This window comes from Lonchura striata, chromosome 30 (assembly GCF_050655825.1).
Source record: "Lonchura striata isolate lonStrDom1 chromosome 30, ASM5065582v1, whole genome shotgun sequence".
Lineage (NCBI taxonomy): Eukaryota > Metazoa > Chordata > Aves > Passeriformes > Estrildidae > Lonchura > Lonchura striata.
The window spans coordinates 7,820,835-7,846,614 of NC_140732.1; the positions used below are offsets into that span (position 1 = coordinate 7,820,835).

At 53.1% G+C, this 25,780-nt stretch overlaps 3 protein-coding genes across 10 annotated transcripts; 2 read left to right on the forward strand and 1 right to left on the reverse strand.

Annotated features, from left to right (window-relative positions):
* Nucleotides 1–107: 107 nt before the first annotated feature.
* RDH8 (retinol dehydrogenase 8) lies at nucleotides 108–8,932 on the forward strand. 3 transcript variants are annotated; one of them, XM_085563288.1, is made up of 6 exons: nucleotides 108–207; nucleotides 2,334–2,495; nucleotides 3,685–3,864; nucleotides 5,237–5,330; nucleotides 6,280–6,463; nucleotides 8,708–8,932. In XM_085563288.1, the coding sequence occupies exons 1-6, from the start codon at nucleotides 108–110 to the stop codon at nucleotides 8,930–8,932; spliced, it is 945 nt and encodes a 314-aa protein (XP_085419414.1). The 3 variants fall into 3 exon arrangements, with proteins under 3 accessions (XP_085419414.1, XP_085419413.1, XP_085419412.1); XM_085563287.1 differs by lacking the exon at nucleotides 108–207 and adding an exon at nucleotides 6,772–6,813 and having other exon boundaries at nucleotides 2,235–2,495; nucleotides 6,280–6,421; XM_085563286.1 differs by lacking the exon at nucleotides 108–207 and having other exon boundaries at nucleotides 2,235–2,495; nucleotides 6,280–6,813; nucleotides 8,708–8,854.
* LOC146764983 (uncharacterized) lies at nucleotides 7,960–11,513 on the reverse strand. 2 transcript variants are annotated; one of them, XR_014950466.1, is made up of 6 exons: nucleotides 10,405–10,498; nucleotides 10,240–10,306; nucleotides 9,865–9,960; nucleotides 9,709–9,786; nucleotides 9,362–9,631; nucleotides 7,960–8,962 (listed from the first exon to the last, which is right to left on the reverse strand). XR_014950466.1 is itself a non-coding variant. In XM_085563301.1 (6 exons), exons 1-5 carry the CDS (start codon nucleotides 11,006–11,008, stop codon nucleotides 9,531–9,533), a joined length of 405 nt encoding a protein of 134 aa, XP_085419427.1. In that variant the 5' UTR covers nucleotides 11,009–11,513; the 3' UTR covers nucleotides 7,960–8,962; nucleotides 9,362–9,530. The 2 variants fall into 2 exon arrangements, 1 of the variants encoding a protein (XP_085419427.1); XM_085563301.1 differs by lacking the exon at nucleotides 10,405–10,498 and adding an exon at nucleotides 10,946–11,513.
* Nucleotides 11,203–25,634, forward strand: PPAN (peter pan homolog). 5 transcript variants are annotated; one of them, XM_085563230.1, is made up of 13 exons: nucleotides 11,203–11,257; nucleotides 13,405–13,575; nucleotides 15,399–15,500; nucleotides 16,182–16,232; nucleotides 17,802–17,972; nucleotides 18,923–18,999; nucleotides 19,816–19,923; nucleotides 21,015–21,138; nucleotides 21,809–21,887; nucleotides 22,979–23,108; nucleotides 23,677–23,903; nucleotides 24,497–24,924; nucleotides 24,997–25,634. In XM_085563230.1, exons 1-13 carry the CDS (start codon nucleotides 11,240–11,242, stop codon nucleotides 25,123–25,125), a joined length of 1,815 nt encoding a protein of 604 aa, XP_085419356.1. In that variant the 5' UTR covers nucleotides 11,203–11,239; the 3' UTR covers nucleotides 25,126–25,634. The 5 variants fall into 5 exon arrangements, with proteins under 5 accessions (XP_085419356.1, XP_085419354.1, XP_085419352.1 ...); XM_085563228.1 differs by having other exon boundaries at nucleotides 23,677–23,723; nucleotides 23,760–23,903; nucleotides 24,497–25,634; XM_085563226.1 differs by having other exon boundaries at nucleotides 24,497–25,634.
* Nucleotides 25,635–25,780: the final 146 nt, after the last annotated feature.

The following is a 25,780-nucleotide window of genomic DNA, read 5'->3' on the forward strand; positions in this document are numbered from 1 at the left end:
CCCCGGTCCCCCCCCGCTCCCGGTGCCCGCCCCGGTGCCCCCGGTGCCGGGGGCAGCACGTGGCCGCTGATCCCGTTAAGCGCCTTTGCCCGGGGGGAGGTGGCACCATGGCCACCCCCCGCACTGTCCTTGTCACCGGCTGCTCCTCGGGCATCGGCCTGGCCCTGGCCGTGCTGCTGGCCCGGGACCCCCAGCGGCGCTACCTGGGTGAGAGGGGGTCCCCGAAATGTCCCCGGGGGTCCCCAAAATGTCCCCGAGTGTCCCCGGGGGTCCCCGAAATGTCCCCGGGGGTCCCCGAGTGTCCCCAAGGCGGGAGGGGGACACGGGAAACACCGGGAGGGGAAGGGGGGAACACCCCAGAGGGTCCCCGAAATGTCCCCGGGGGTCCCCGAGTGTCCCCGGGGGTCCCCGAAATGTCCCCGGGGGTCCCCGAGTGTCCCCAAGGGTCTCCAAGGGTCCCCAAGGCAGGGGGGGGACACGGGAAACACCGGGAGGGGAAGGGGGGGACACCCCGGGAGGGTCCCCGAATGTCCCCGGGGTGTCCCCAGGGTTCCCCGAGGGTCCCCGAATGTCCCCGGGGGTCCCCGAATGTCCCCAAATGTCCCCGGGGGTCCCCAAATGTCCCCAAGGGTCCACAAGTGTCCCCAAATGTCCCCGAGGGTCCCCAAGGCAGGAGCGCAACACGGGAAACACAGGGAGGGGAAGGGGGGGGGACACCCCGGAGGGACCCCAAATGTCCCCAAATGTCCCCAGGGGTCCCCGAATGTCCCCAAATGTCCCCGGGGGTCCCCAAATGTCCCCAAGGGTGCCCAAATGTCCCCAAGGGTCTCCAAGGCAGGAGCGCAACAAGGGAAACACCGGGAGGGGAAGGGGGAGGACACCCCGGGGGTCCCCAAATGTCCCCAAGGGTCCCCAAATGTCCCCAGGGGTCCCCAAGAAAGGAGCAGGACACGGGAAACACCGGGAGGGGAACGGGGGGGACACCCCGGGAGGGCCCCAAGTGTCCCCAGGGGTCCCCGAATGTCCCCAAATGTCCCCGGGGGTCCCCGAATGTCCCCAGGGGTCCACAAGGGTCCCCAGGTGTCCCCAAATGTCCCCAAGGGTCCCCAAGGCAGGAGCGGAACACGGGGAACACCAGGAGGGGAACGGGGGACACCCCGGGAGGGTCAGATGGACACTCCGGGAGGACCCCAAATGTCCCCAGGGTGTCCCCAGGGGTCCCCAAGGGTCCCCGAATGTCCCCAAATGTCCCCGGGGGTCCCCAAATGTCCCCAAATGTCCCCGGGGGTCCCCAAATGTTGCCGAGGGTCCCCGGAGGTCCCCAAATGTCCCCAGGGGTCCCCAAGGTGGGAGGGGAAGGGGGGGACACCCTGGAGGGTCCCCAAATGTCCCCAGGGGTCCTCAAGGGTCCCCAAATGTCCCCAAATGTTGCCGAGGGTCCCCAAATGTCCCCGGGGGTCCCCAAGGTGGGAGGGGAAGGGGGGGACACCCCGGGATTGTCCCCAGTTCGGGTTTTGGGGTCCCTGAGGAATTTCTGGGGTCTCTTTTGGGATTTTGGGGGTTTTGGGGTCTCTGATTCTGATTTTTTGGTGATTTTTGGCATTTTTTGGACACAGTCCTGGCCCAGGGGGGTTTTGGGGTCTCTGATTCTGATTTTTTGGTGATTTTTGGGAATTTTGGATGCAGTCCTGGCCACCACACAGGACCTGACCCGGGGGGGTTTTGGGGTCTCTGATTCTGATTTTTTGGTGATTTTTGGGGAATTTTGGACGCAGTCCTGGCCCGGGGGGGGTTTTTGAGGTCTCCGATTCTGATTTTTTGGTGATTTTTGGGAATTTTTGGACGCAGTCCTGGCCACCATGCGGGACCTGACCCGGGGGGGTTTTTGGGGTCTCCAATTCTGATTTTTTGGTGATTTTTGGCATTTTTCGGACCCAGTCCTGGCCACCACGAGGGACCTGACCCGGGGGGGTTTTTGAGGTCTCCGATTCTGATTTTTTGGGTATTTTTGGCATTTTTCGGATGCAGTCCTGGCCTGGGGGGGTTTTTGGGGTCTCTGATTCTGATTTTTTGGTGATTTTTGGCATTTTTCGGATGCAGTCCTGACCCGGGGGGGTTTTTGGGGTCTCCGATTCTGATTTTTTGGGTATTTTTGGCATTTTTCGGACGCAGTCCTGGCCACCACGCAGGACCTGACCCAGGGGGGTTTTTGGGGTCCCTAAATCTGATTTTTGGGGATTTTTGGCATTTTTTGGACGCAGTCCTGACCCGGGGGGGTTTTTGGGGTCTCCGATTCTGATTTTTTGGGTATTTTTGGCATTTTTCGGACCCAGTCCTGGCCACCATGCGGGACCTGGCGCGGCGGGGCCCGCTGGAGGCCGCGGCCGGCGCCGCTGTCGGGGACACGCTGCGGCTGCTGCCGCTCGATGTCACCAGCGACGCGTCCGTGGCCGAGTGCCTGCGGCAGGTGCCGGGCGGGCGCGTGGACGTCGTGGGTGAGCCAATTTTGGGGCATTTTGGGGCATTTTGGGGCATTTTGGGGCATTTTTGGGGGATTTGAAGGGATTTTTTGGGAGATTTTTCGGAGATTTTGGGGTGGTTTTGGGGGGTTTCGGGGGGTTTTGGTTCTGATGGGCGAATTTTGGGGAGGATTTGGGGGGATTTTGGGGCATTTTGGGGAGATTTGGGAGGATTTCGGGGAGATTTGAGGGGATTTTTGGGGATTCTTTTGGAGATTTTTAGGGGGTTTTGGGGTGGTTTTGGGGGGTTTCGGGGGGTTTTGGTTCTGATGGGCGAATTTTGGGGAGGATTTGGGGGATTTTCAGGGATTTAGGAGGATTTCGGGGCATTTTTGGGAAATTTGAGGGGATGTTTTGGGAGATTTTTCGGAGATTTTGGGGTGGTTTTGGGGGGTTTCGGGGAGTTTTGGGCTGGGTTTTGGTTCTGATGGGCGAATTTTGGGGAGGATTTGAGGGGATTTTGGGGGGATTTTGGGGCATTTTGGGGAGATTTGGGAGGATTTTGGGGCGTTTTTGGGAAATTTTAGGGGATTTTGGGGGATTTTTTTGGAGATTTTTAGGGGATTTTGGGGTGGTTTCGGGGGGTTTTGGGCTGGGTTTTGGTTCTGATGGGCAAATTTTGGGGAGGATTTGGGGGGATTTTTGGGGATTTTTTTCGAGATTTTTAGGGGATTTTGGCGGGGGGGGGGGGTTGAGGCGATTTTGGGGTGGATTTAATGGCATTTAATGGGATTTAATGGGATTTGGGTATCTCGGGACCAACGGCCCAATTTTTGGGGGGATTTTGGAATTTTTTGGGGTTCCCCTGACCCCCCCCTCGAACCCCTCCTCAGGGCTGTGGATTCTGGGTTGGTTTGGGGTGAATTTTATGGGATTTAATGGCATTTAATGGCATTTAATGAGATTTGGGTATCTCGGGGCCCTATGGTTCAATTTTGGGGGGGATTTTGGAATTTTTTGGGGTTCCCCTGACCCCCCCTCGAACCCCTCCTCAGGGCTGTGGATTTTGGGGTGGATTTTGGGTTGGTTTGGGGTGAATTTTATGGGATTTAATGGCATTTAATGGCATTTAATGGGATTTGTGTATCTCGGGGACCTATGGATCAATTTTTGGGGGGATTTTGGAATTTTTTGGGGTTCCCCTGACCCCCCTCGACCCCCCCAGTGAACAACGCCGGGGTGGGGCTGCTGGGGCCCCTGGAGAGCGCCTCGGGGCCGGAGGTGCAGCGCGTGTTCGACACCAACGTTTTCGGGGTGCTGCGCCTGACCCAGGCCCTGCTCCCCCAGATGAAGCAGCGCCGCAGCGGCCACATCGTGGTGGTCAGCAGCGTCATGGGGCTGCAGGGTGAGCGCCCCAAAATCCCTCCTCGGGACCCCAAAATTCGGATTCGGCACCCCAAAAAACCCCCGGGACCCCAAAGAACCCCCGGGACCCCAAAAACCTCCTTGGGACCCCAAAAAACGCCACCGTGGTGGTCAGCAGCGTCATGGGGCTGCAGGGTGAGCGCCCCAAAATCCCTCCTCGGGACCCCAAAATTCGGATTCGGCACCCCAAAAAACCCCCGGGACCCCAAAAAACCCCCGGGACCCCAAAAACCCCCGGGACCCCAAAATTCGGATTCGGCACCCCAAAAAACCCCCGGGACCCCAAAATCCCTCCTCGGGACCCCAAAAACCCCCGGGACCCCAAAATTCGGATTCAGCACCCCAAAAACCCCCGGGACCCCAAAATCCCTCCTCGGAACCCCAAAATTCGGATTCGGCACCCCAAAAAACCCCCGGACCCCAAAAAACGCCAAGACCCCAAAATTCGGCTTTGGGACCCCAAAATTCGGGTTCGGCACCCCAAAAAAACTCCAGACCCCAAAATTCTCCTCGGGACCCCAAAATTCGGCTTTGGGACCCCAAAATCTTCCTGAGGGCCCCAAATGCTCCCAAAAACACCCACGAATGCCCCAAACCCCTCGCAGACCCCAAATTTTGGGGGAATTGAGATTCCAGACCCCAAATTTTGGGGGAATTGAGATTCCAGACCCCAAATTTTGGGGGAATTCAGATTTCAGACCCCAAATTTTGTGGGAATTGAGACCTCAGACCCCAAATTTTGAGGAAATGGAGACCCCAAACCCCAAATTTTGTGTTAATTAAGATTTCAGACCCCAAATTTTGTGGGGATGAAGACCCCAGACCCCAAATTTTGTGGGAATTGAGATTCCAGACCCCAAATTTTGGGGGGATGGAGACCCCAGACCCCAAATTTTGGGGGAATTGAGATTCCAGACCCCAAATTTTGGGGGAATTGAGATTCCAAACCCCAAATTTTGCGGGAATTGAGACCCCAGACCCCAAATTTTGCGGGAATTCAGATTCCAGACCCCAAATTTTGGGGAGATCGAGACCCCAGCCCCCAAATTTTGCGGGAATTGAGACCTCAGACCCCAAATTTTGAAGAAATGGAGACCCCAAACCCCAAATTTTGTGTTAATTAAGATTTCAGACCCGAAATTTTGTGGGGATGAAGACCCCAGACCCCAAATTTTGTGGGAATTCAGATTTCAGACCCCAAATTTTCTGGGAATTGAGACTCCAGACCCCAAATTTTGTGGGAATTGAGATTCCAGACCCCAAATTTTGAGGTGATCGGGACCCCAGCTCCCCAATTTTGGGGGTCTGGAGGCCCCAGCCCCTGGTGACCCCCCGAAATTTGGGGTGCCCAGGGGTGGCTTTCAACGACGTCTACGCCGCCTCCAAGTTCGCGGTGGAGGGGCTGTGCGAGAGCCTGGCCGTGCAGCTGCTGCACTTCAACGTCTTGTGAGTGCCCCAAAATCATCCAAAATCACCCCAAAATCGGCCCGAAATCATCCACAAAATCATCCCCCAAAACCAGCCCAAAATCATCCCAAATCATCCCAAATTACCCCAAAATCGGCCCGAAATCGGCCCGAAATCATCCACAAAATCATCCCCCAAAATCAGCCCAAAATCATCCAAAATTACCCCAAAATCGGCCTGAAATCTGCCCAAAATCATCCCCCAAAACCAGCCCAAAATCATCCAAAATTACCCCAAAATCAGCCCGAAATCAGCCTGAAATCAGCCCGAAATCATCCACAAAATCATCCCCCAAAACCAGCCCAAAATCATCCAAAATCACCCCGAAATCAGCCCGAAATCATCCACAAAATCATCCCCCAAAATCAGCCCCAAATCATCCAAAATCATCCCAAATTACCCCAAAATCACCCCAAAATCAGCCCGAAATCGGCCCAAAATCCCCCCAAAGTCCCTCCAAAAACACCGTAAAATTATCCCCAAATCACCCCAAAATCATCCCCAAAATCAACCCAAATCACCCCAAAACCAACCCGAAATCATCCACAAAATCATCCACAAAATCATCCCCCAAAAACAGCCCAAAAACACCCCAAAATCAGCCCAAAATCATCAGCCCGAAATCCCCCTAAAATAATCCCAAAAAATCCCCCCCAAAATTCCCCAAAAAATCCCCCAAAAATCCCAAAAAATTCCCCAAAAAATCCCCAAAAAATCCCAAAAAATCCCCCAAAAAATCCCCAAAAATTCCCAAAAAATTCCCCAAAAAATCCCCAAAAATTCACCAAAAAATTCCCCAAAAAATCCCCAAAAATCCCTGAAAAAATCCCCAAAAATCCCCAAAAAATCCCCAAAAGTCCCTGAAAAAATCCCCAAAAAATTCCCAAAAAATCCCCAAAAATTCCCAAAATTCCCCAAATCCCCCCAGCGTGTCCCTGGTGGAGCCGGGCCCGGTGCACACGGAATTCGAGCGGAAGCTGCTGCGGGAGGTGGAAAAATCCGAATTTCCGGGAGCGGACGCGGAGACGCTGCGCTGCTTCCGCGAGGTTTTCCTGCCCGCCTCCCGCCAGGTGTTCGACACCTTCGGCCAGAGTCCCCAGGAGGTGGCGCAGGTGAAATTTGGGAATTTTTTGGGAATTTTTTGGGAATTTTTTGGGAATTTTTTGGGGGTTATTTGGGGTTTTTACGGCGATTTTTGGGGTTTTTACAGCAATTTTTGGGGCATTTTTGGGGCATTTCTGGCCTGGTCCCACCAAGTGTTCCTCACATTCGGCCAGAGTCCCCAGGAGGTGGTGCAGGTGAAATTTGGGAATTTTTGGGAATTTTTGGGAATTTTTGGGAAATTTTTTGGAGGTTATTTGGGGTTTTTATGGCAATTTTTGGGGCATTTTTGGGGTATTTCCTGCCCGCCTCCCGCCAGGTGTTCGACACCTTCGGCCAGAGCCCCGAGGAGGTGGCGCAGGTGAAATTTGGGAATTTTTTGGGAATTTTTGGGGAATTTTTTGGGGGTTATTTGGGGTTTTTACGGCGATTTTTGGGGTTTTTACAGCGATTTTTGGGGCATTTTTGGGGTATTTCCTGCCCGCCTCCCGCCAGGTGTTCGACACCTTCGGCCAGACCCCCAAGGAGGTGGCGCAGGTGAAATTTGGGAATTTTTGGGAATTTTTGGGAATTTTTTGGGGAATTTTTAGGGGGTTATTTGGGGTTTTTACGGCGATTTTTGGGGTTTTTACAGCGATTTTTGGGGCATTTTTGGGGCATTTCTAGCCTGGTCCCACCAAGTGTTCCTCACCTGCAGCCAGAGCCCCCAGGAGATGGCGCAGGTGAAATTTGGGAATTTTTGGGAATTTTTGGGAATTTTTTGGGAATTTTTGGGGATTGTTCTGGGGTTTTTTTGGGGATTCTTAGTTTGGGGTTTCTGGGAGGATTTTGGGGGTTTCCGGGTGAATTTTGGAACATTTTAAAGCGGATTTTTTGATTATTTTTTTAATTATTATTTTTGGGGGATTTTTTGGGGGATTTTTGGGGATTCTGAGTTTGGGGTTTCTGGTTGGATTTTTGGGGTTTCTGGGCAGATTTTGGGGGTTTCGGGGTGGATTTTGGACCATTTTTAAGAGTTTTTTTTGAGTTTTTTGGGGGATTTTTTGGGATTTTTTTGGGGGATTCTCAGTTTGGGGTTTCTGGGCGGATTTTTTGGGTTTTTGAGGGGATTTTGGACCATTTTTAAGTGGATTTTTGGATTTTTGGTGGGATTTATTTTAGTTTTAGTGGATTTTTTTGATTTTTTGGGGATTCTGTGTTTGGGGTTTCTGGGTGGATTTTTTGGTTTTCCGGGTGGATTTTGGGCCATTTTTAAGCCGGTTTTTTGGATTTTTTTTTTGAAATTATTTTTTGGGGGATTTTTTGGGGGGATTTTTTTTTTTTTTGGGATTCTGAGTCTGGGGTTTCTGAGTGGATTTTTTGGGGTTTCTGGGTGGATTTTTGGGGTTTTTTTGGGGGAGTTGGAGTCTGGGGTTTCTGAAGGGATTTTTTGTGGTTTCTGAGTGGATTTTTTGGGTTTCCAGGTGGACTTTGGGCCATTTTTATGTGGATTTTTGGGGTTTTCTTGGGGACTTTTTGGGGATTCTGAGTCTGGGGTTTCTGGGAGGATTTTTGAGGTTTCCAGGTGGATTTTGGGCCATTTTTGTGCAGATTTTGGGCCATTTTTAAGTGTATTTTTGGATTTTTTAGGGATTCTGTCTTTGGGGTTTTTGGGCAGATTTTTGGGGTTTCTGAGGGGATTTTTGACCATTTTTAAGTGGGTTTTTGGATTTTTGGGGGATTTTCTGGGGGGATTTTTGGGGATTCTGAGTTTGGGGTTTCTGGTTGGATTTTTGAGTTTTCCGGGTGGTTTTTGACCATTTTTAAGCGGATTTTTGGATTTTTTTCGGGATTTTTTTTTTACCCTTTCGGGATTTTTTGGGGGGATAGTTTTGGGATTTTTGGGGGTCCTTTCCTCACCGTTTCGGGGGTGCCCCACAGGCCATCGCGGGGGGGATCGCCGCCCCCCGGCCCCGTTCCGGACCCCCACCAACGCCCTGACTCGGCGCGTGTGGATTTGGGGGTTCCGGGTGGATTTTTGGGGTTTCCAGGTGGATTTTGGACCATTTTTATGTGGATTTTTGGTGTTTTTTTGGGGACTTTTTGGGGATTCTGAGTTTGGGGTTTCTGGGAGGATTTTTGAGGTTTCCAGGTGGATTTTGGGCCATTTTTGTGCAGATTTTGGGCCATTTTTAAGCGGATTTTGGGATTTTTTGGGGGGATAGTTTTGGGATTTTTGGGGGTCCTTTCCTCACCGTTTCGGGGGTGCCCCCCAGGCCATCGCGGGGGTGATCGCCGCCCCCCGGCCCCCGTTCCGGACCCTCACCAACGCCCTGTACTCGCCGCTGCTGGCGCTGCGCTTCGCCGACCCCCGCGGGGATTTGGGGGTTCGCTCCTTCCACCGCCTCCTCTTCGACCTGGGCCCCCTCTTCCAGCTCAGCCTGGCGCTGCTGCGCTGCCTCAGCTGCCGCTGCTGCCGCCGCCGCGTCCTCCCCGTCTGAGCACCCCAAAATTCGGGGGGTTTGGGGGTCCTGGGGGCGAAATCGGGGCAATATTGGGGGAGAAATTCGGGATTTTAGGGGGTTTTAGCAGGGATTTGGGGGGTCTCACCTGAGTCTGGGGGTGCCTCAGGTGTGTTTGAGTCCCTCCTGTCTGAGGCACCCCAAAATTCGGGGGGTTTGGGGGTCCTGGGGGCAAAATCGGGGCAATATTGGGGCAAAATTCGGGATTTTAGGGGGTTTTAGGGGGGATCTGGGGGGGATTTGGGGGGTCTCACCTGAGCCTGGGGTGCCTCAGGTGTGTTTGAGTCCCTCCTGTCTGAGGCACCCCAAAATTCGGGGGGTTTGGGGGTCCTGGGGGCGAAATCGGGGTGGTTTTGGGGCAAAATTCGGGATTTTAGGGGGTTTTAGGGGGGATTTGGGGGGTCTCACCTGAGTCTGGGGTCCCCCCGTGCCTCAGCTGCCGCTGCTGCCGCCGCCGCGTCCTGCCCGTCTGAGCACCCCAAAATTCGGGGGGTTTGGGGGTCCTGGGGGCGAAATCGGGGCGGTTTTGGGGCAAAATTCGAGATTTTAGGGGGTTTTAGGGGGGATTTGGGGGGTCTCACCTGAGTCTGGGGTCACCCCGTGCCTCAGCTGCCGCTGCTGCCGCCGCCGCGTCCTGCCCGGCTGAGGCACCCCAAAATTCGGGGGGTTTGGGGGGTCCTGGGGGCGAAATCGGGGCGGTTTTGGGGCAAAATTCGGGATTTTAGGGGATTTGGGGGGGATTTGGGGGGTCTCACCTGAGTCTGGGGATGCCCCAGGTGTGTTTGAGTCCCTCCTGTCTGAGGCACCCCAAAATTCGGGGGGTTTGGGGGGTCCTGGGGGCGAAATCGGGGCGGTTTTGGGGCAAAATTCGGGATTTTAGGGGGTTTTAGGGGGGATTTGGGGGATCTCACCTGAGTCTGGGGTCACCCCGTGCCTCAGCTGCCGCTGCTGCCACTGCCGCGTCCTGCCCGGCTGAGGCACCCCAAAATTTGGGGTTTTGGGGGGTCCTGGGGGAGATTTAGGGCAAAATCGGGGCAATATTGGGGGAGAAATTTGGGATTTGGGGGGGGGGGGTTGGGGGGTTTTATGGGGATTTTGGGGGAAATTTGGGGGTCTCAATTGAGTCTGGGGTGTTGGAGTCACTCCTGTGAGAGGGGACCCCAAAATTTGCGGTTTTTGGGGGGTCCTGGGGTGGATTTGTGGCAAAATTGGGGCAACATTAGGGGAGAAATTTGGGATTTGGGGGGGTTTTAGGGGGATTTTGGGGGAAATTTGGGGGGTCTCACCTGAGTCTGGGGTGTTGGAGTCCGTCCCATCTAAGGAACCCCAAAAATCTGGAGTTTTTGGGGGGTCCTGGGGGCGATTTGAGGCAAAATCAGGGAGGTTTGGGGGGAGAAATTCAGGATTTGGGGGGGTTTTAGGGGGTTTAGGGGAGGTTTTGGGGGTCTCACCTGAGCCTGGTGGCATTTTTGGGGCGCTCAGGTGTGTTTGAGTCAGTCCCATCTAAGAGACCCCAAAATTCGGGGTTTTTGGGGGGTCCTGGGGGGGATTTGGAGTGAAATTGGGGAGGGTTTGGGGGAGGTTTTAGGGGATTTTGGGGCATTTTTGGGGATCTTGGGCATTGTTGGGGATTTTGGGGGAATCTTGGGGGAATTTTGGGGGGATTTGTGAGGGGAATTTGGGGGAATTTGGGGGAATTTTTGGGGATCTTGGGGGAATTTTGGGGGGATTTGTGGGGGGAATTTTGGGGAATTTGGGGGAATTTTTGGGGATCTTGGGGGAATTTTGGGGGGAATTTTGGGGGGATTTGTGGGGGGAATTTTGGGGAATTTGGGGGAATTTTTGGGGATCTTGGGGGAATTTTGGGGGGAATTTTGGGGGGAATTTTGGGGGGATTTGTGAGGGGAATTTTGGGGAATTTGGGGGAATTTTTGGGGATCTTGGGGGAATTTTGGGGGGAATTTTGGGGAATTTTTGGGGTCTCCTGCACACCTGGGGGGGGTCTCTGCTGTTCTCCATTAAACCCAGAACTCCTCCACAGCCGCTGCCTCTCATTCGCTGCCGCGCCGAAGGTTTTGGGGTCCTTGGGGGGGATTTTGGGGGATTTTTGGGGGATTTTTTGGGGGGGATTTTTTTGTGGTCCCGGTCCGGCGGAACTCAAATTCGGGAAACACTTTCCAGCCGGAAGCGAGCGAAAGTGACGCGCCGGAAGCGAGCGGAAGGGACAGACCGGAAGTGGCGGAAGGGACAGACCGGAAGTGGCGGAGGCCACGCGGCGGCGCCGGGATGGGGCGGCCCGGGAAGGTCGGGAGGGAAAAAACGGGAAAAAAAACGGGAAAAAAAAACGGGAAAAACGGGAAAAACGGGGAGGGGGAGGGCTCAGGGCAGCGGCGAGAGCGGCAGTGAGGCGGCAGGGGGGAAAAACCGGGAAAACACCGGGAAAAAAACGGGAAAAAACCGGGAAAAACCGGGAAAAAACTGGGAAAAACCGGGGGAAATGGCGGGAGCGGCAATGAGGCGTGAGGGGGAAAAAGCGGCGGGAGGGAAAAAAAATCCCCAAATTTTGGGGATTGTGAGGGGGAAAAATCCCCAAATTTTGGGAATTATGAGGGGGAAAAATCCCCAAATTTTGGGGATTGTGAGGGGAAAAAATCCCAAAATTTTGGGAATTGTAAGGGGGAAAATCCCCAAATTTTGGGAATTGTGAGGGGAAGAAAATCCCCAAATTTTGGGAATTGTGAGGGGAAAAAATCCCAAATTTTGGGAATTGTTGGCGGAAAAATCCCCAAATTTTGGGAATTGTGAGAGGAAAAATCCCCAATTTTTGGAATTGTGAGGGGAAAAAATCCCAAAATTTTGGGAATTTTGAGGGGAAAAAAATCCCCAAATTTTGGGAATTGTTAGGGGGAAAATCCCCAAATTTTAGAAATTGTTGGTGGAAAAATCCCCAAATTTTGGGAATTATGAGGGGGAAAAATCCCCAAATTTTGGGAATTATGAGGGGAAAAATCCCCAAATTTTGGGGATTGTGAGGGGAAAAAATCCCCAAATTTTGGGAATTATGAGGGGGAAAAATCCCCAAATTTTGGGGATTGTGAGGGGAAAAAATCCCCAAATTTTGGGAATTGTTGGCGGAAAAATCCCCAAATTTTGGGAATTGTGAGGGGAAAAAAATCCCAAAATTTTGGGAATTATGAGAGGAAATAATCCCAAAATTTTTTGGAATGGTGAGGGGAAAAAAATCCCAAAATTTTGGGAATTGTGAGAGGAAAAATCCTGAAATTTTGGGAATTGTCAGGGCGAGGGGGTCTCGGTATTCCCAAATTTTGGTGTTTCCCAGGAGTTCCCTCAGGAATTTTGGGGTTTTTCCAAAATTTTGGGGATTTTTTTCCCAGGATTTTTGGGTTTTTTTCCAGAATTTTGGGGCTTTAGGCTTTGGGGTCTTGGAATTTTTGGGATTTCGGGAATTTTCTCCCCCCAAGAGTTAAAATTGGGATCTGGGCTTCCAAAATTCCCAAAATTTGAGGTTTTCATTCCCTATTTTTTTTTGGAAAATCGGGAATCGGGCTCCCAAGATTTGGGATTTCCAGCCCATTTCGAAGCAAAAAATGGGAATTTCAGAGCAGAGGGTGGCAGAATTCCGGGGATTTTGGGGTCTCCGGGTGGAAATTTGGGATCTGGGCTCCTGGAATTCCCAAATCCTGGGATAATTTCGGATATTTGGGGATAATTAAGGAATATTTTGGTATAATTTGGGATATTTTAGGGTTTTTTGGGATATTTTTCCATCCCCAGAGCCGTTCCCTCGCTCCTTCGTGTTCCTGCCACGGGGGCTGGGATTTCGGGATAATTTTGGATATTTTGGGAATAATTAAGAAATATTTTGGGATAATTCAGGATTATTTGGGGATATTTTGGGATATTTTTCCATCCCCAGAGTTGTTCCCAGCAGGAATTCTCCTCCGTCCCTCACTCCTGTGTGTTCCCGCCATGGGGGCTGGGATTTTGGGATAATTTGGGATAATTTAGGATATTTTGGGATAATACAGGAATATTTTTGGATAATTAAGGAATATTTTGGGATAATTTGGGGTATTTTAGGATTTTGTGGGATTTTTTTCCCCCCAGAGCCGTTCCCAGCAGGAATTCTCCTCCGTCCCTCACTGCTGTGTGTTCCCGCTGTGAGGGCTGGGATTTTGGGGATAATTTGGGATATTTTGGATAATTTGGGATATTTTGGGAATATTTTGGGATAATTTGGGATATTTTCCATCCCCCCAGAGCCGGTTCCAGCGGCTGCAGCGGGCGCAGGCCCGGCAGCGTTCCCAGCAGGAATTCTCCTCCATCCCTCACTCCTGTGTGTTCCCGCCATGAGGGCTGGGATTTGGGGATAATTTGGGATATTTTGGGAATATTTTGGATAATTTGGGATATTTTGGGATGTCTCCCAGAGCCGGTTCCAGCGGCTGCAGCGGGCGCAGGCCCGGCAGCGTTCCCAGCAGGAATTCTCCTCCGTCCCTCACTCCTTCGTGTTCCCGCGCGGCCGCGCCGGGAGGAGCCTCCGGAGCCTCTGCAAGGACCTCAGGAGGGTCCTGGAGCCCTTCACGGCCAGGAACCTGCAGGTGACACCTGGGACACCTGGGACACACCTGGGGACACACCTGGGGACAGCTGGGGATACCTGGGGACACCTGGGGACAGCTGGGACACACCTGGGACACACCTGGGGACACTGGGAATGACCTCAGGAGGGTCCTGGAGCCCTTCACGGCCAGGAACCTGCAGGTGACACCTGGGGACACCTGGGGACGTTGGGGACACACCTGGGACACACCTGGGGACATTTGGGACACTGGGAATGGCCCCAGGAATGGCCTCAGGAGGGTCCTGGAGCCCTTCACGGCCAGGAACCTGCAGGTGACACCTGGGACACCTGGGACACCTGGGGACACCTGGGACACACCTGGGACACACCTGGGACACACCTGGGGACAGCTGGGGATACCTGGGGACACCTGGGGACATTTGGGATACACCTGGGGACACCTGGGACACACCTGGGGACACCTGGGGACATTGGGACACACCTGGGACACACCTGGGGACAGCTGGGGATACCTGGGGACACCTGGGGACAGCTGGGACACACCTGGGACACACCTGGGGACACTGGGAATGACCTCAGGAGGGTCCTGGAGCCCTTCACGGCCAGGAACCTGCAGGTGACACCTGGGACACACCTGGGGACAGCTGGGGGCACCTGGGACACACCTGGGACACACCTGGGTCACACCTGGGTCACACCTGGGACACACCTGGGGACAGCTGGGGATACCTGGGGACACCTGGGGACATTTGGGATACACCTGGGGACACCTGGGACACACCTGGGGACACCTGGGGACATTGGGACACACCTGGGACACACCTGGGGACAGCTGGGGATACCTGGGTACACCTGGGGACAGCTGGGACACACCTGGGGACACCTGGGGACATTTGGGACACTGGGAATGGCCTCAGGAGGGTCCTGGAGCCCTTCACGGCCAGGAACCTGCAGGTGACACCTGGGACGCACCTGGAGACACCTGGGGACACACCTGGGACACACCTGGGGACACCTGGGGACACACCTGGGACACACCTGGGACACACCTGGGCACAGCTGGGGGCACCTGGGGACACCTGGGGGCACCTGGGGACACCTGGGATTTGGGATACTGGGATATTGGAATTTTGGGATTTTGGATCACTGGGATTGGGGATTTGGGATCTTTGGGATTTGGAATTTTGGGATTTAGGATATAGGGATTTTAGATCTCAGGATTTTTGGATCTCAGGGATTTGGGATTCAGGAGTTTTGGAACCTTGGGATTAGGGACTCAGGAATTTGGGATCTCAGGTGTTTGGGATTGAGGAAATTTTGGATCGCAGGGATTTGGGATTGAGGATTTTTGGGATCAGGGAATTTGGGATCTCAGGGATTTGGGATTGAGGATTTTTGGGATCAGGGAATTTGGGACCTCAGGAATTTGGGATCCCAGGAATTTTGGTTTTTTTTTTCCCAGGAATTTCAGGATTTTTTTCCCAGTGATTTTGTGGTTTCTTTTCCAGGAATTTTGGGATTCAGGAATTTGGGCTTGAGGATTTTTGGGAGCAGGGAATTTGGGATTCAGGATTTTTGGGATTCAGGAACTTGGGATCTCAGAATTTTTGGAACCTTGGGAATTAGGGATTCAGGACTGGGATCTCAGGGATTTGGGATTCAGGAATTTTGGGATCAGGGCATTTGGGACCTCATGGATTTGGGATGGAGGAATTTCGGAACCTTGGGAATTAGGGATTCAGGACTTTGGGCTCTCAGGGATTTGGGATTCAGGAATTTTGGGATCAGGGAATTTGGGCTCTCAGGGATTTGGGATGGAGGAATTTTGGGATTTTCCAGGTGCGCCGGAGCAATTCCCTGCGGGATCTGGTGGCCGTGGCCGGGCCCTTGGGAGTCTCCCAGTTCCTGGTGCTGAGCAAATCCCAGACCGGGATCAACCTGGTGAGGATTCGGGAATTTGGGAATTCCGGGAATTTGGGAATTCCGGGAATTTGGGGTTCCAAACCCTGCCCGGACCCAGGGGATGAAGAATTTCCCATGATTGATCCCAAATTCTGTGATTGATCCCAAAGTAAACGCTCTGATGGGTCCGGGATCGGGATTTGGAGTTTGGGGTTTTCCGGGATTTTTCTGGGATTTTTTTTTTTTTTTTTTTTTAATGGGATTTTACCAGGATTTATCCAGGATATTTTTGTGGATTATTCTGGGATTTTTCCAGGATTTTAATGGGGTTTTTCTGGGGTTTTTCCAGGATTTTTACAGGATTATTCCGGGATTTTCCCAGAATTTTTATGGGATTATTCCGGGATTTTCCCAGGATTTTTCTTGAGATTTTCCCAGGATTTATCTGGAATTTTTCTGGGATTTTCCCAGGAGTTTTCCAGAATTTTCCCGGGATTTTCTTCTATGATTTTCCCAGGATTTTTCTGTGACTTTTCCAGGATTTTCCCAGAATTTTTTGTGACTTTCCCAGGATTTTCCCACAATTTTTATGGGGATTTTCCTAGGATTTTCCTGGGATATTTCCCAGAATTTTCTGGGATTTTCCCAGGATTTTTCTGGCATTTTCCCAGGATTTTAATGGAATTTTTGGTGGGATTTTCCCACTTTTCTCCTTCCCAGAAAATTTTCCGGCTGCCGGGGGGTCCCACCCTGACCTTCAAAGTGCTGCAGGTGCGTCCGGGAATTTTGGGAATTTCTGGGAAATTCAGCAATTTCAGGAGCAGCAGTTGGGGGATTTTATGGATTTTTTACAGGATTTCACAGGTTTTTTGGGATTTTATTCAGGATTTAATCCCATTTTTTCCCATTTTTCCAGCATTACGTGGTCTCGGTGCTGCTTGGGCACCGCCTGCGTGAGCAGTCCTGGGGATTGTAATGGGTTCCAATGGGGATTTTGGCTATTTTAATGGGATTTTGGCTATTTTAATGGGATTTTTTCAGGATTTAATCCCATTTTTCCCAGTATTCCTTGGTCCGGGACGTGGTCTCCTCGCTGCGCCGGCACCGCATGCACGAGCAGCAGTTCCGGGGATTTCAATGGGATTTCAATGGGATTTCAATGGGGATTTTGGCTATTTCAATGGGATTTTGGCTATTTTAATGGGATTTTGGCTATTTTAATGGGATTTTTTCAGGCTTTAATCCCATTTTTTCCCATTTTTCCCAGTACTCCTTGGTCCGGGACGTGGTCTCCTCGCTGCGCCGGCACCGCATGCACGAGCAGCAGTTCTGGGGACTTTAATGGGATTCCAATGGGGATTTTGGCTATTTTAATGGGATTTTGGCTATTTTAATGGGATTTTTTCAGGATTTAATCCCATTTTTCCCAGTATTCCTTGGTCCGGGACGTGGTCTCCTCGCTGCGCCGGCACCGCATGCACGAGCAGCAGTTCTGGGGATTTTAATGGGATTTTAATGGGATTTTGGCTATTTTAATGGGATTTTGGCTATTTTAATGGGATTTTTTCAGGCTTTAATCCCATTTTTTCCCATTTTCCCATTTTTCCCAGTATTCCTTGGTCCGGGACGTGGTCTCCTCGCTGCGCCGGCACCGCATGCACGAGCAGCAGTTCCGGGGATTTCAATGGGATTCCAATGGGATTCCAATGGGGATTTTGGCTATTTTAATGGGATTTTGGCTATTTTAATGGGATTTTTTCCCGTTTTTTCCCATTTTTCCCATTTTCCCAGTACTCCTTGGTCCGGGACGTGGTCTCCTCGCTGCGCCGGCACCGCATGCACGAGCAGCAGTTCTGGGGATTTTAATGGGATTGTGATGGGATTCCAATGGGGATTTTGGCTATTTTAATGGGATTTTGGCTATTTTAATGGGATTTTTTCAGGATTTTTTCCCATTTTTTCCCATTTTCCCAGTACTCCTTGGTCCGGGACGTGGTCTCCTCGCTGCGCCGGCACCGCATGCACGAGCAGCAGTTCTGGGGATTTTAATGGGATTGTGATGGGATTCCAATGGGGATTTTGGCTATTTTAATGGGATTTTGGCTATTTTAATGGGATTTTTTCAGGATTTTTTCCCATTTTTTCCCATTTTCCCAGTACTCCTTGGTCCGGGACGTGGTCTCCTCGCTGCGCCGGCACCGCATGCACGAGCAGCAGTTCTGGGGATTTTAATGGGATTGTGATGGGATTCCAATGGGGATTTTGGCTATTTTAATGGGATTTTGGCTATTTTAATGGGATTTTTTCAGGATTTTTTCCCATTTTTTCCCATTTTCCCAGTACTCCTTGGTCCGGGACGTGGTCTCCTCGCTGCGCCGGCACCGCATGCACGAGCAGCAGTTCCGGCACCCGCCCCTGCTGGTGTTGGGCAATTTTGGGGCGCGGCAGCCGCAGCTGAAGCTGATGGCCGGGATGTTCCAGGGGATGTTCCCGGCCCTCAACGTCCACAAGGTCAGCCGGGAATTCCCAAAAAATCCCGGAATTGCAGCCGGAATTAGCCGGGGAATAAGCCGCAATTACCAGGGAAACAAGCGGGAATTATTTGGGAATCGTTCAGGGATTATCTGGGAATTATTCGGGATTTTTTGGAGATTTATTCAGGGATTATCTGGGAATTATCCTGGAATTTTATCCGGAATTATAGCTGGAATTTTCTGGGAATTAACTGGGAGTTGTCCAGGAATTACCTGGGAATTATTCAGGATTTTTTCGAGATTTTTTTGGGGGGATTATCTGGAAATTATCCTGGATTTTTACCTGAAATTATCTAGGAATTATCTTGAAAATAATCGGGAAATATCCGGGAATTATTCAGGAATTATTTGGGATTTATTCAGGATTTTTTTGAGATTTTTCTGGGGATTATCTGGGAATTATCTCAGAATTTTAGCCTGAATGATCTGGGAATTATCCTGGAATTATTTGGGAATTCTTCAGGGATTGAATCTGGAAATTATCAGGGAATTATCCCGGAATTTTAGCTGGAATCTACCTAGAATTTTCTGGGAATTGTCCAGGAATTATGTGGGAATTTGGGAGCTGGGATTTGGGATCTGGAAGCAGGGATTTGGGGGATTTTTGGGAATTGGGGGATTTTTTGAGATTTGGGGTTTTTTTGGGGGGATTTTTGGGAGTTGGGGGATTTTTTGGGATTTTGGGGGGATTTGGGGGTTTTTTTGGGGGTTTTTGGGATTCGGAGGATTTTTTTTTTGGGATTTGGGGGATTTATTTTGGGGTTTTGGGGATTTGGGGGATTTTTTGGAGGGGATTTTTGGGACTCGGGGGATTTATTTTGGCACTTGGGGGATCTATTTTGGGATTTTGGGGATTTTTGGGATTCGGGGGGGTTTTTTTTGGGGATTTGGGGGATCTGTTTTGGGATTTTTGGGCTTTTCCCGCAGGTCAATCTGAATTCCATCCGCCGCTGTTTGCTGATCTCCCACGACGCCGAGGCGCAGCGCCTGGAATTCCGCCACTAGTGAGGGCCAGGCCCCAATTCCCAAATTCCCAACATCCGGAATTCCCAACATCCCAAATTCCTGGATTTCCAAAATCTAGAATTCCCAACATCCCGAAATCCTGGATTTCCAAAATCCTGAATTCCCAAATTCCTGAAGTCTTGAATTCCCAAATTCCTGAATTCCCAACATCTCAAATTCCTGAATTCCCAACATCCCAAATTCCTGAATTCCCAACATCCCAAATTCCTGAATTCCCAAATTCCTGAATTCCCGAATTCCTGAATTCCTGATTTCCCAGCATCCCAATGTCCTGAATTCCAAAATTCCTGAATTCTCAAATTTCCAAAGTCCTGAATTCTCAAATTCCTGAATTCCCAACATCCTGAATCCCTGAATTCCCAAATTCCTGAATTTCCAAATTTTCTGAATTCCCCCATTCCTGTTTTTCCATTATTTCCCCTGATTTTTCCTTGATTTTTCCAGGTGGTTCCCCATTCCCATTTTTCCATGATTTTCCCCGTCTTTTCCCCCATCCCAGCAGTGTCCAGGTGGTTCCCCATTCCCACGTTCCCATTTTTTTTCTGTTTTTCCATTATTTTCCCCATTTTTTTCCATGATTTTCCCCATTTTTTCCCATTATTTTTCCATTATTTCCCCTATTTTTTCCCATGATTTCCCCCTTTCTTTTCCATGATTCCTCCCGTTTTTTCATTATTTTTCCCATTTTTCCATGATTTTCCCCATTTTTGCCATGATTTTTCCATGATTTTCCCCATTTTTTCCCATTTCTCCGTGAATTTTTCCCAAATTCCCGTTTTTTTCCCCCATCCCAGCAGTGTCCAGGTGGTGCCCGTGGGGCTCAGCCGGGGGATCCGGAAAATTCTCCAGGAGAAATTCCCGAACCTGGCCCGGATGGACGACATCAGCCAGCTGCTGATGGGGTGGGACACCTGGGGACACCTGGGGACACCTGGGGACACCTGGGACACTGGGGACATTGGGGACACTGGGGACACTGGGGGACATTGGGGACACTGGGGACACTGGGGACACTGAGGGGACATTGGGGACACACCTGGGGACATTGGGGGGATTGGGGACATTGGGGACACTGAGGACATGGGGACATTGGGGACACTGGGGACACTGGGGACATTGGGGACACTGGGGACACTGGGGACATTGGGGACACTGGGGACATGGGGGACACTGGGGACACTGGGGACACTGGGGACATGGGGGACACTGGGGACATTGGGGACACTGGGGACACTGGGGACACACCTGGGGACACCTGGGGACATTGGGGACACTGGGGACACTGGGGACATTGGGACACACCTGGGGACACTGGGGACATTGGGGGGATTGGGACGGGGCTGGGGACATTGGGGACATCATCCAGCCTCATGGGGTGGGACATTGGGGACACCTTGGGGACATTGGAGACACCTTGTGTCACCTGTGTCCCCTGTCCCTGTGTCACCTCTGTGTCCCTGTGTCACCTGTGTGTCCCCTGTGTCACCCGTGTCCCTGTGTCCCCTCAGGGGCGCCGCCCTGTCCCTGTGTCACCCGTGTCACCTCTGTGTCCCCGTGTCCCCTCAGAGACGCTGCCCTCTCCCTGTGTCACCTCTCCTGTCCCTGTGTCACCTGTCCCTGTGTCACCCGTGTCACCCGTGTGTTCCGCAGGGACGCCACCCTGTCCCTGTGTCATCCGTGTCACCTATCCCTGTGTCACCCGTGTCACCTCTCTCTCCCCCCAGGGACGCCACCCTGTCTCCGTGTCACCCGTGTCACCTGTCCCCGTGTCACCCGTGTCACCTCTGTCCCCCAGGGACACCACCCTGTCTCCGTGTCACCCGTGTCACCTGTCCCCGTGTCACCCGTGTCACCTCTGTCCCCCAGGGACACCACCCTGTCTCCGTGTCACCCGTGTCACCTGTCCCCGTGTCACCCGTGTCACCTCTGTCCCCCAGGGACACCACCCTGTCTCCGTGTCACCTGTGTCACCCGTGTCACCTCTGTCCCCCAGGGACGCCGCCCTGTCCGAGAGCGAGGCGGAGCCGGACGGGCCCCAGAACGTTCTGGAACTGGCCCAGAACTGCGCCGGGCGCGGCAACGCCACCGCCCAGCAGAGCGCCGTGAGGCTGACCGAGGTGACACTGGGGACACGGGACATGGGACATGGGGACACTGGGGACATTGGGGACACTGGGGACACGGGACATGGGACACTGGGGACAGTGGGGACAGTGGGGACACTGGGGACATTGGGGACACTGGGGACATTGGGGACACTGGGGGGATTGGGGACATTGGGGACACGGGACATGGGACATGGGGACACTGAGGGGACATGGGGACACTGGGGACACTGGGGACATTGGGGACATTGGGGACACTGGGGACACTGGGGACACTGGGACATTGGGGACACTGGGACACTGGGGACATTGGGGGACACTGGGGACACTGAGGGGACATGGGGACATTGGGGACATTGAGGACATTGGGGGGACACTGGGGACACTGGGGGGACATGGGGACATTGGGGACACACAGGGATGGGGACAGGTGGGGACAGTGCCCAGGTGCCACCGCAGCTCACCTGGCTCACCTGTGTGTCCCCGTATGTGTCACCTGTCCCTGTCCCACCTGTCCTGTCCCACCTGTCCTGTCCCACCTGTCCCTGTCTCACCTGTCCCTGTCTCACCTGTCCTGTCTCACCTGTCGTGTCTCACCTGTCCCTGTCTCACCTGTCCTGTCTCACCTGTCCTGTCTCACCTGTCCTGTCCCACCTGTCCTGTCTCACCTGTCCTGTCTCAGATCGGGCCCCGTCTGACGCTGCAGCTGCTGAAGGTGGAGGAGGGGCTGGGCCAGGGCAACGTCCTCTACCACGGCCTGGGTGAGTGACACACCTGGGACAGGTGAGGGACACACCTGGACAGGTGAGGGACACACCTGGGCCAGGGCAACGTCCTCTACCACGGCCTGGGTGAGTGACACACCTGGGACAGGTGAGGGACACACCTGGGCAGGTGAGGGACACATCTGGGTAGGTGAGGGACACACCTGGGACAGGTGAGGGACACATTTAGGTAGGTGAGGGACACACCTGGGCAGGTGAGGGACAACTGGGTAGATGAGGGACACACCTGGGCAGGGGAGGGACACACCTGGGACATACCTGGACAGGTGAGGGACACACCTGGGGACACACCTGGGCCAGGGTAACATCCTCTACCATGGCCTGGGTGAGTGACAGGGACACACCTGGGACAGGTGAGGGACACGCCTGGGACAGTGGGAGAGGGATTTCACCTGTGCCCAGGTGTGTCCCCAGGTGTGTCCCTCACCTGTCCCAGGTGTATCTCAGGTGTGCCCAGCTGTGCCCAGGTGTATCTCAGGTGTGTCTCAAGTGTGCCCAGCTGTGCCCAGGTGTGTGACAGGTATCTTTTCAGCTCCCAAAGGTGAGTTGGAGCTGCAGGAGCTGCAGGTGTGTGACAGGTGTGTGTGGGTATCTCAGCTGTATCTCAGGTGTGCCCAGCTGTGCCCAGGTGTATCTCAGGTGTGCCCTGGTGTATCTCAGGTATCTTTTCAGCTCCAAAGGTGAGTTGGAGCTGCAGGAGCTGCAGGTGTGTGACAGGTGTGTGTGGGTATCTCAGGTGTGCCCAGGTGTATCTCAGGTGTATCTCAGCTGTATCTCAGTTGTGTCTCAGGTGTGCCCAGCTGTGCCCAGGTGTATCTCAGGTGTGTCTCAGGTGTGCCCAGCTGTGCCCAGGTGTATCTCAGGTGTGTCTCAGGTGTGCCCAGCTGTGCCCAGGTGTGTGACAGGTATCTTTTCAGCCCCCAAAGGTGAGTTGGAGCTGCAGGAGCTGCAGGTGTGTGACAGGTGTGTGTGGGTATCTCAGCTGTATCTCAGGTGTGCCCAGCTGTGCCCAGGTGTGTCTCAGGTGTGCCCAGCTGTGCCCAGGTGTGTGACAGGTATCTTTTCAGCCCCCAAAGGTGAGTTGGAGCTGCAGGAGCTGCAGGCCCGCCGGGAGCAGCGGCTGCAGGTGAGGGCGGAGCGGCGCCGGGAGCAGGAGCAGAACCTGCAGCGGAAACGGCAGCAGCGCGAGCGGCACAGGTGAGACGGGGCAGGACAGGTGGGACAGGTGGGACAGGGACTCAGGTGTGCCAGGACAGGTGTGCCAGGGACAGGTGTGCCAGGACAGGTGTGCAATGGACTCAGGTGGGACGGGGACTCAGGTGTGCCAGAGACAGCTGTGCCAGGGGCTCAGGTGTGCCAGGACAGGTGTGCCAGGGACAGGTGTGCCAGGGACTCAGGTGTGCCAGGACAGGTGTGCCAGGGACTCAGGTGTGCCAGGACAGGTGTGCCAGGGGCTCAGGTGGGACGGGGACTCAGGTGAGGCTGGCAAGGGCCTCCCAGATGAAGAGTCACAGAGGTGAGAATGGGGGAGGTCACACAGGTGAGGTCACAGGGGGTCACACAGGTGAGGTAACACAGGTGAGGATGGGGTCACACAGGTGAGGATGGGGTCACACGGGGGGTCACACAGGTGAGGTCACACAAATGAGGATGGGCTCACACAGGTGAAGCTCCTCCAGGTGAGGCTCCCCCAGGTGGGGCAGCCTGGCCAGATCCATCCTCAGGTGTCCCCTCACCTGTCCATGTCCCACCTGTCTGTCCCCAGGGAGCGCAGCCTGGCCGGGATGCGCCGGGCCGCAGGTGGCCCAGGTGGCCCAGGTGGTGGCCCAGGTGGCCCAGGTGGCCCAGGTGGCCCGGGTGGTGGCCCGGGTGGCCCAGCAGGTGACAGCGACGCCGAGGACCCCGGCGCACCTGAGGCAGGTGAGGCGGAGCCGTCGGACGAGGACGAGGCCGAGTATTACAGACAGGAGCTGGGGGAGGAGCCCGACTCAGGTGAGACTGGGGGCAGGTGAGGTTTGGGGGGGGGCCAGGTGAGTTTGGGGGGTCCAGGTGAGTTTGGGGGGGATCCAGGTGAGATTTGGGGGGAGACAAAGGGAAATTTTGGGGGATCCAGGTGAGATTTGGGGGGAGACAAAGGGAAATTTTGGGGGATCCAGGTGAGATTTGGGGGGAGACAAAGGGAAATTTTGGGGGGTCCAGGTGAATTTGGGGATGTAAAGGGGGATTTCGGGAGGATCCAGGTGAGATTTGGGGGTTTCCAGGTGAGTTTTGGGGAGATCCAGGTGAAATTTTGGGGTTTCCAGGTGAGTTTTGGGGGACATAAAGGGAAATTTTGGGGCTTTCAGGTGAGTTTGGGAATTTCCAGGTGATTTTTCCCTCCCCGGAAGTGGCTGATGACAAAAATTCCTGAATTTCCGTGATTTGGGATCCAAGTAAACGCTCTGACGCTTCCGGGGCTGTCCTGGCACCCAAATCCCGATTTTTTCCCCCCAAAATCCCAACTTTTTACCCTCAAATCCCAATTTCCCCCCCCAAACCCCATTTTTTCCCCTCTAAATTCCCGTTTTTTCCTCTTTTTCCCCCAGATTTGTTCCCCGGTCGCTCCAAGAGGAAGCGAAGCCCCTCGGCCGCGCCCCGAGCCCGGAAACGACGGCGGAGGAGCCCAAAATCCACACCTGGAACCCCAAAATCCACACCTGGAACACCAAAATTCACACCTGGATCCCAAAAATCCACACCTGGAACCCCAAAATTCACACCCGGAACCCCAAAATTCACACCCGGAACCCCAAAATCCACACCTGGAACCCCAAAATTCACACCTGGATCCCAAAAATCCACACCTGGAACACCAAAATCACACTCAGGAACCCCAAAATCCACACCTGGATCCCAAAAATCCCACCCAGGACACCCTAAAAACCCCAAATCCCACCCCAGGAAACCTGGAACCCCCAAATCCCAACAGGAAACCCCAAAATCCCAACCTGGAACCTCCAAATTTCACCCGGGACATCCCAAAAATCCCAAATCTCACCCCAAAAATCCCAAATCCCACCCGGGACATCCCAAAAACCCCAAATCTCATCCCAAAAATCCCAAATCCCACCCAGGAAATCCCAAAAATCCCAAATCCCACCGTGGGAAGCTCCTGAGCCCCCGGAAAATCCCAAATTTCCCACGGCCGGGACGGGCCCAGAAAAGGAAAAATTGAGAGGGGGAAAAAAAAAAAAATTGGGAATTTGGGACCCCCCGATCCCACCGGGATGGGGAATTTGGGGTCCTGAGGAATTTTGGAATTTTCCAGAAAAACTTTGCGATCCCCAAAAGGGAATTTTGGGATCCCCCCCCCCCCCGAGGATTTGGGGATTTCCAAGGGGATTTTGGGGATTTCCATAAGAATTTTGGGATCCCCCAAAGTTCCCCCGTGTCCCTTTCCACATTTTCCCTGCTGGGATCCCCCAAATCCAGGTGAGAGTGCCCCAAAAACCGGGAAAAACAAAAAAAAAAGGAGGGAAAACCCCCCAAAATGGGAAAAACACCTTAAAAATAGGAAAAAAAAAAATTCCCAAAAACTGGGGGGGGAAGCCCCAGAAATGCTCAGTGGGAATTTCAGGAACTTCCAAGGAGCTGTCGTGGCCGGAATTCCGGGTTGAAAATTTGGGAATTGTGGTCCCTCCCCTCCTGGGAGGAGCAGGAATAAAGTTGGATCCAGCCCAGGAACTCGTGTCGCTCTTTTTTTTCAGGAAAAATCCCATTTTTTTCCCCCCAGATTCCCATTTTCCCACCCCAAATTCCCATTTTTCACCCCAAATTCCCATTTTTCACCCCAAATTCCCATTTTTTCCCCTTAAATCCCCAATTTTCAC

Excerpts from the sequence above, each read along its gene's own strand:
- RDH8 (XM_085563286.1), top strand. The coding sequence starts at position 2,345 with ATGCGGGACCTGGCGCGGCGGGGCCCGCTGGAGGCCGCGGCCGGCGCC. Across the intron at positions 2,496-3,684 it reads CGGGCGCGTGGACGTCGTGG|TGAACAACGCCGGGGTGGGG; the intron begins GTGAGCCAATTT and ends CGACCCCCCCAG. Across the intron at positions 3,865-5,236 it reads CAGCGTCATGGGGCTGCAGG|GGGTGGCTTTCAACGACGTC; the intron begins GTGAGCGCCCCA and ends TGGGGTGCCCAG.
- LOC146764983 (XM_085563301.1), bottom strand. The coding sequence starts at position 11,008 with ATGAGAGGCAGCGGCTGTGGAGGAGTTCTGGGTTTAATGGAGAACAGC. Across the intron at positions 9,787-9,864 it reads CGGGGTGACCCCAGACTCAG|GACCCCCCAAACCCCCCGAA; the intron begins GTGAGATCCCCC and ends TTTCGCCCCCAG. Across the intron at positions 9,632-9,708 it reads TGGGGCATCCCCAGACTCAG|GACCCCCCAAACCCCCCGAA; the intron begins GTGAGACCCCCC and ends TTTCGCCCCCAG.
- PPAN (XM_085563226.1), top strand. Across the intron at positions 13,576-15,398 it reads TCACGGCCAGGAACCTGCAG|GTGCGCCGGAGCAATTCCCT; the intron begins GTGACACCTGGG and ends GGGATTTTCCAG. Across the intron at positions 16,233-17,801 it reads TGACCTTCAAAGTGCTGCAG|TACTCCTTGGTCCGGGACGT; the intron begins GTGCGTCCGGGA and ends CCATTTTCCCAG.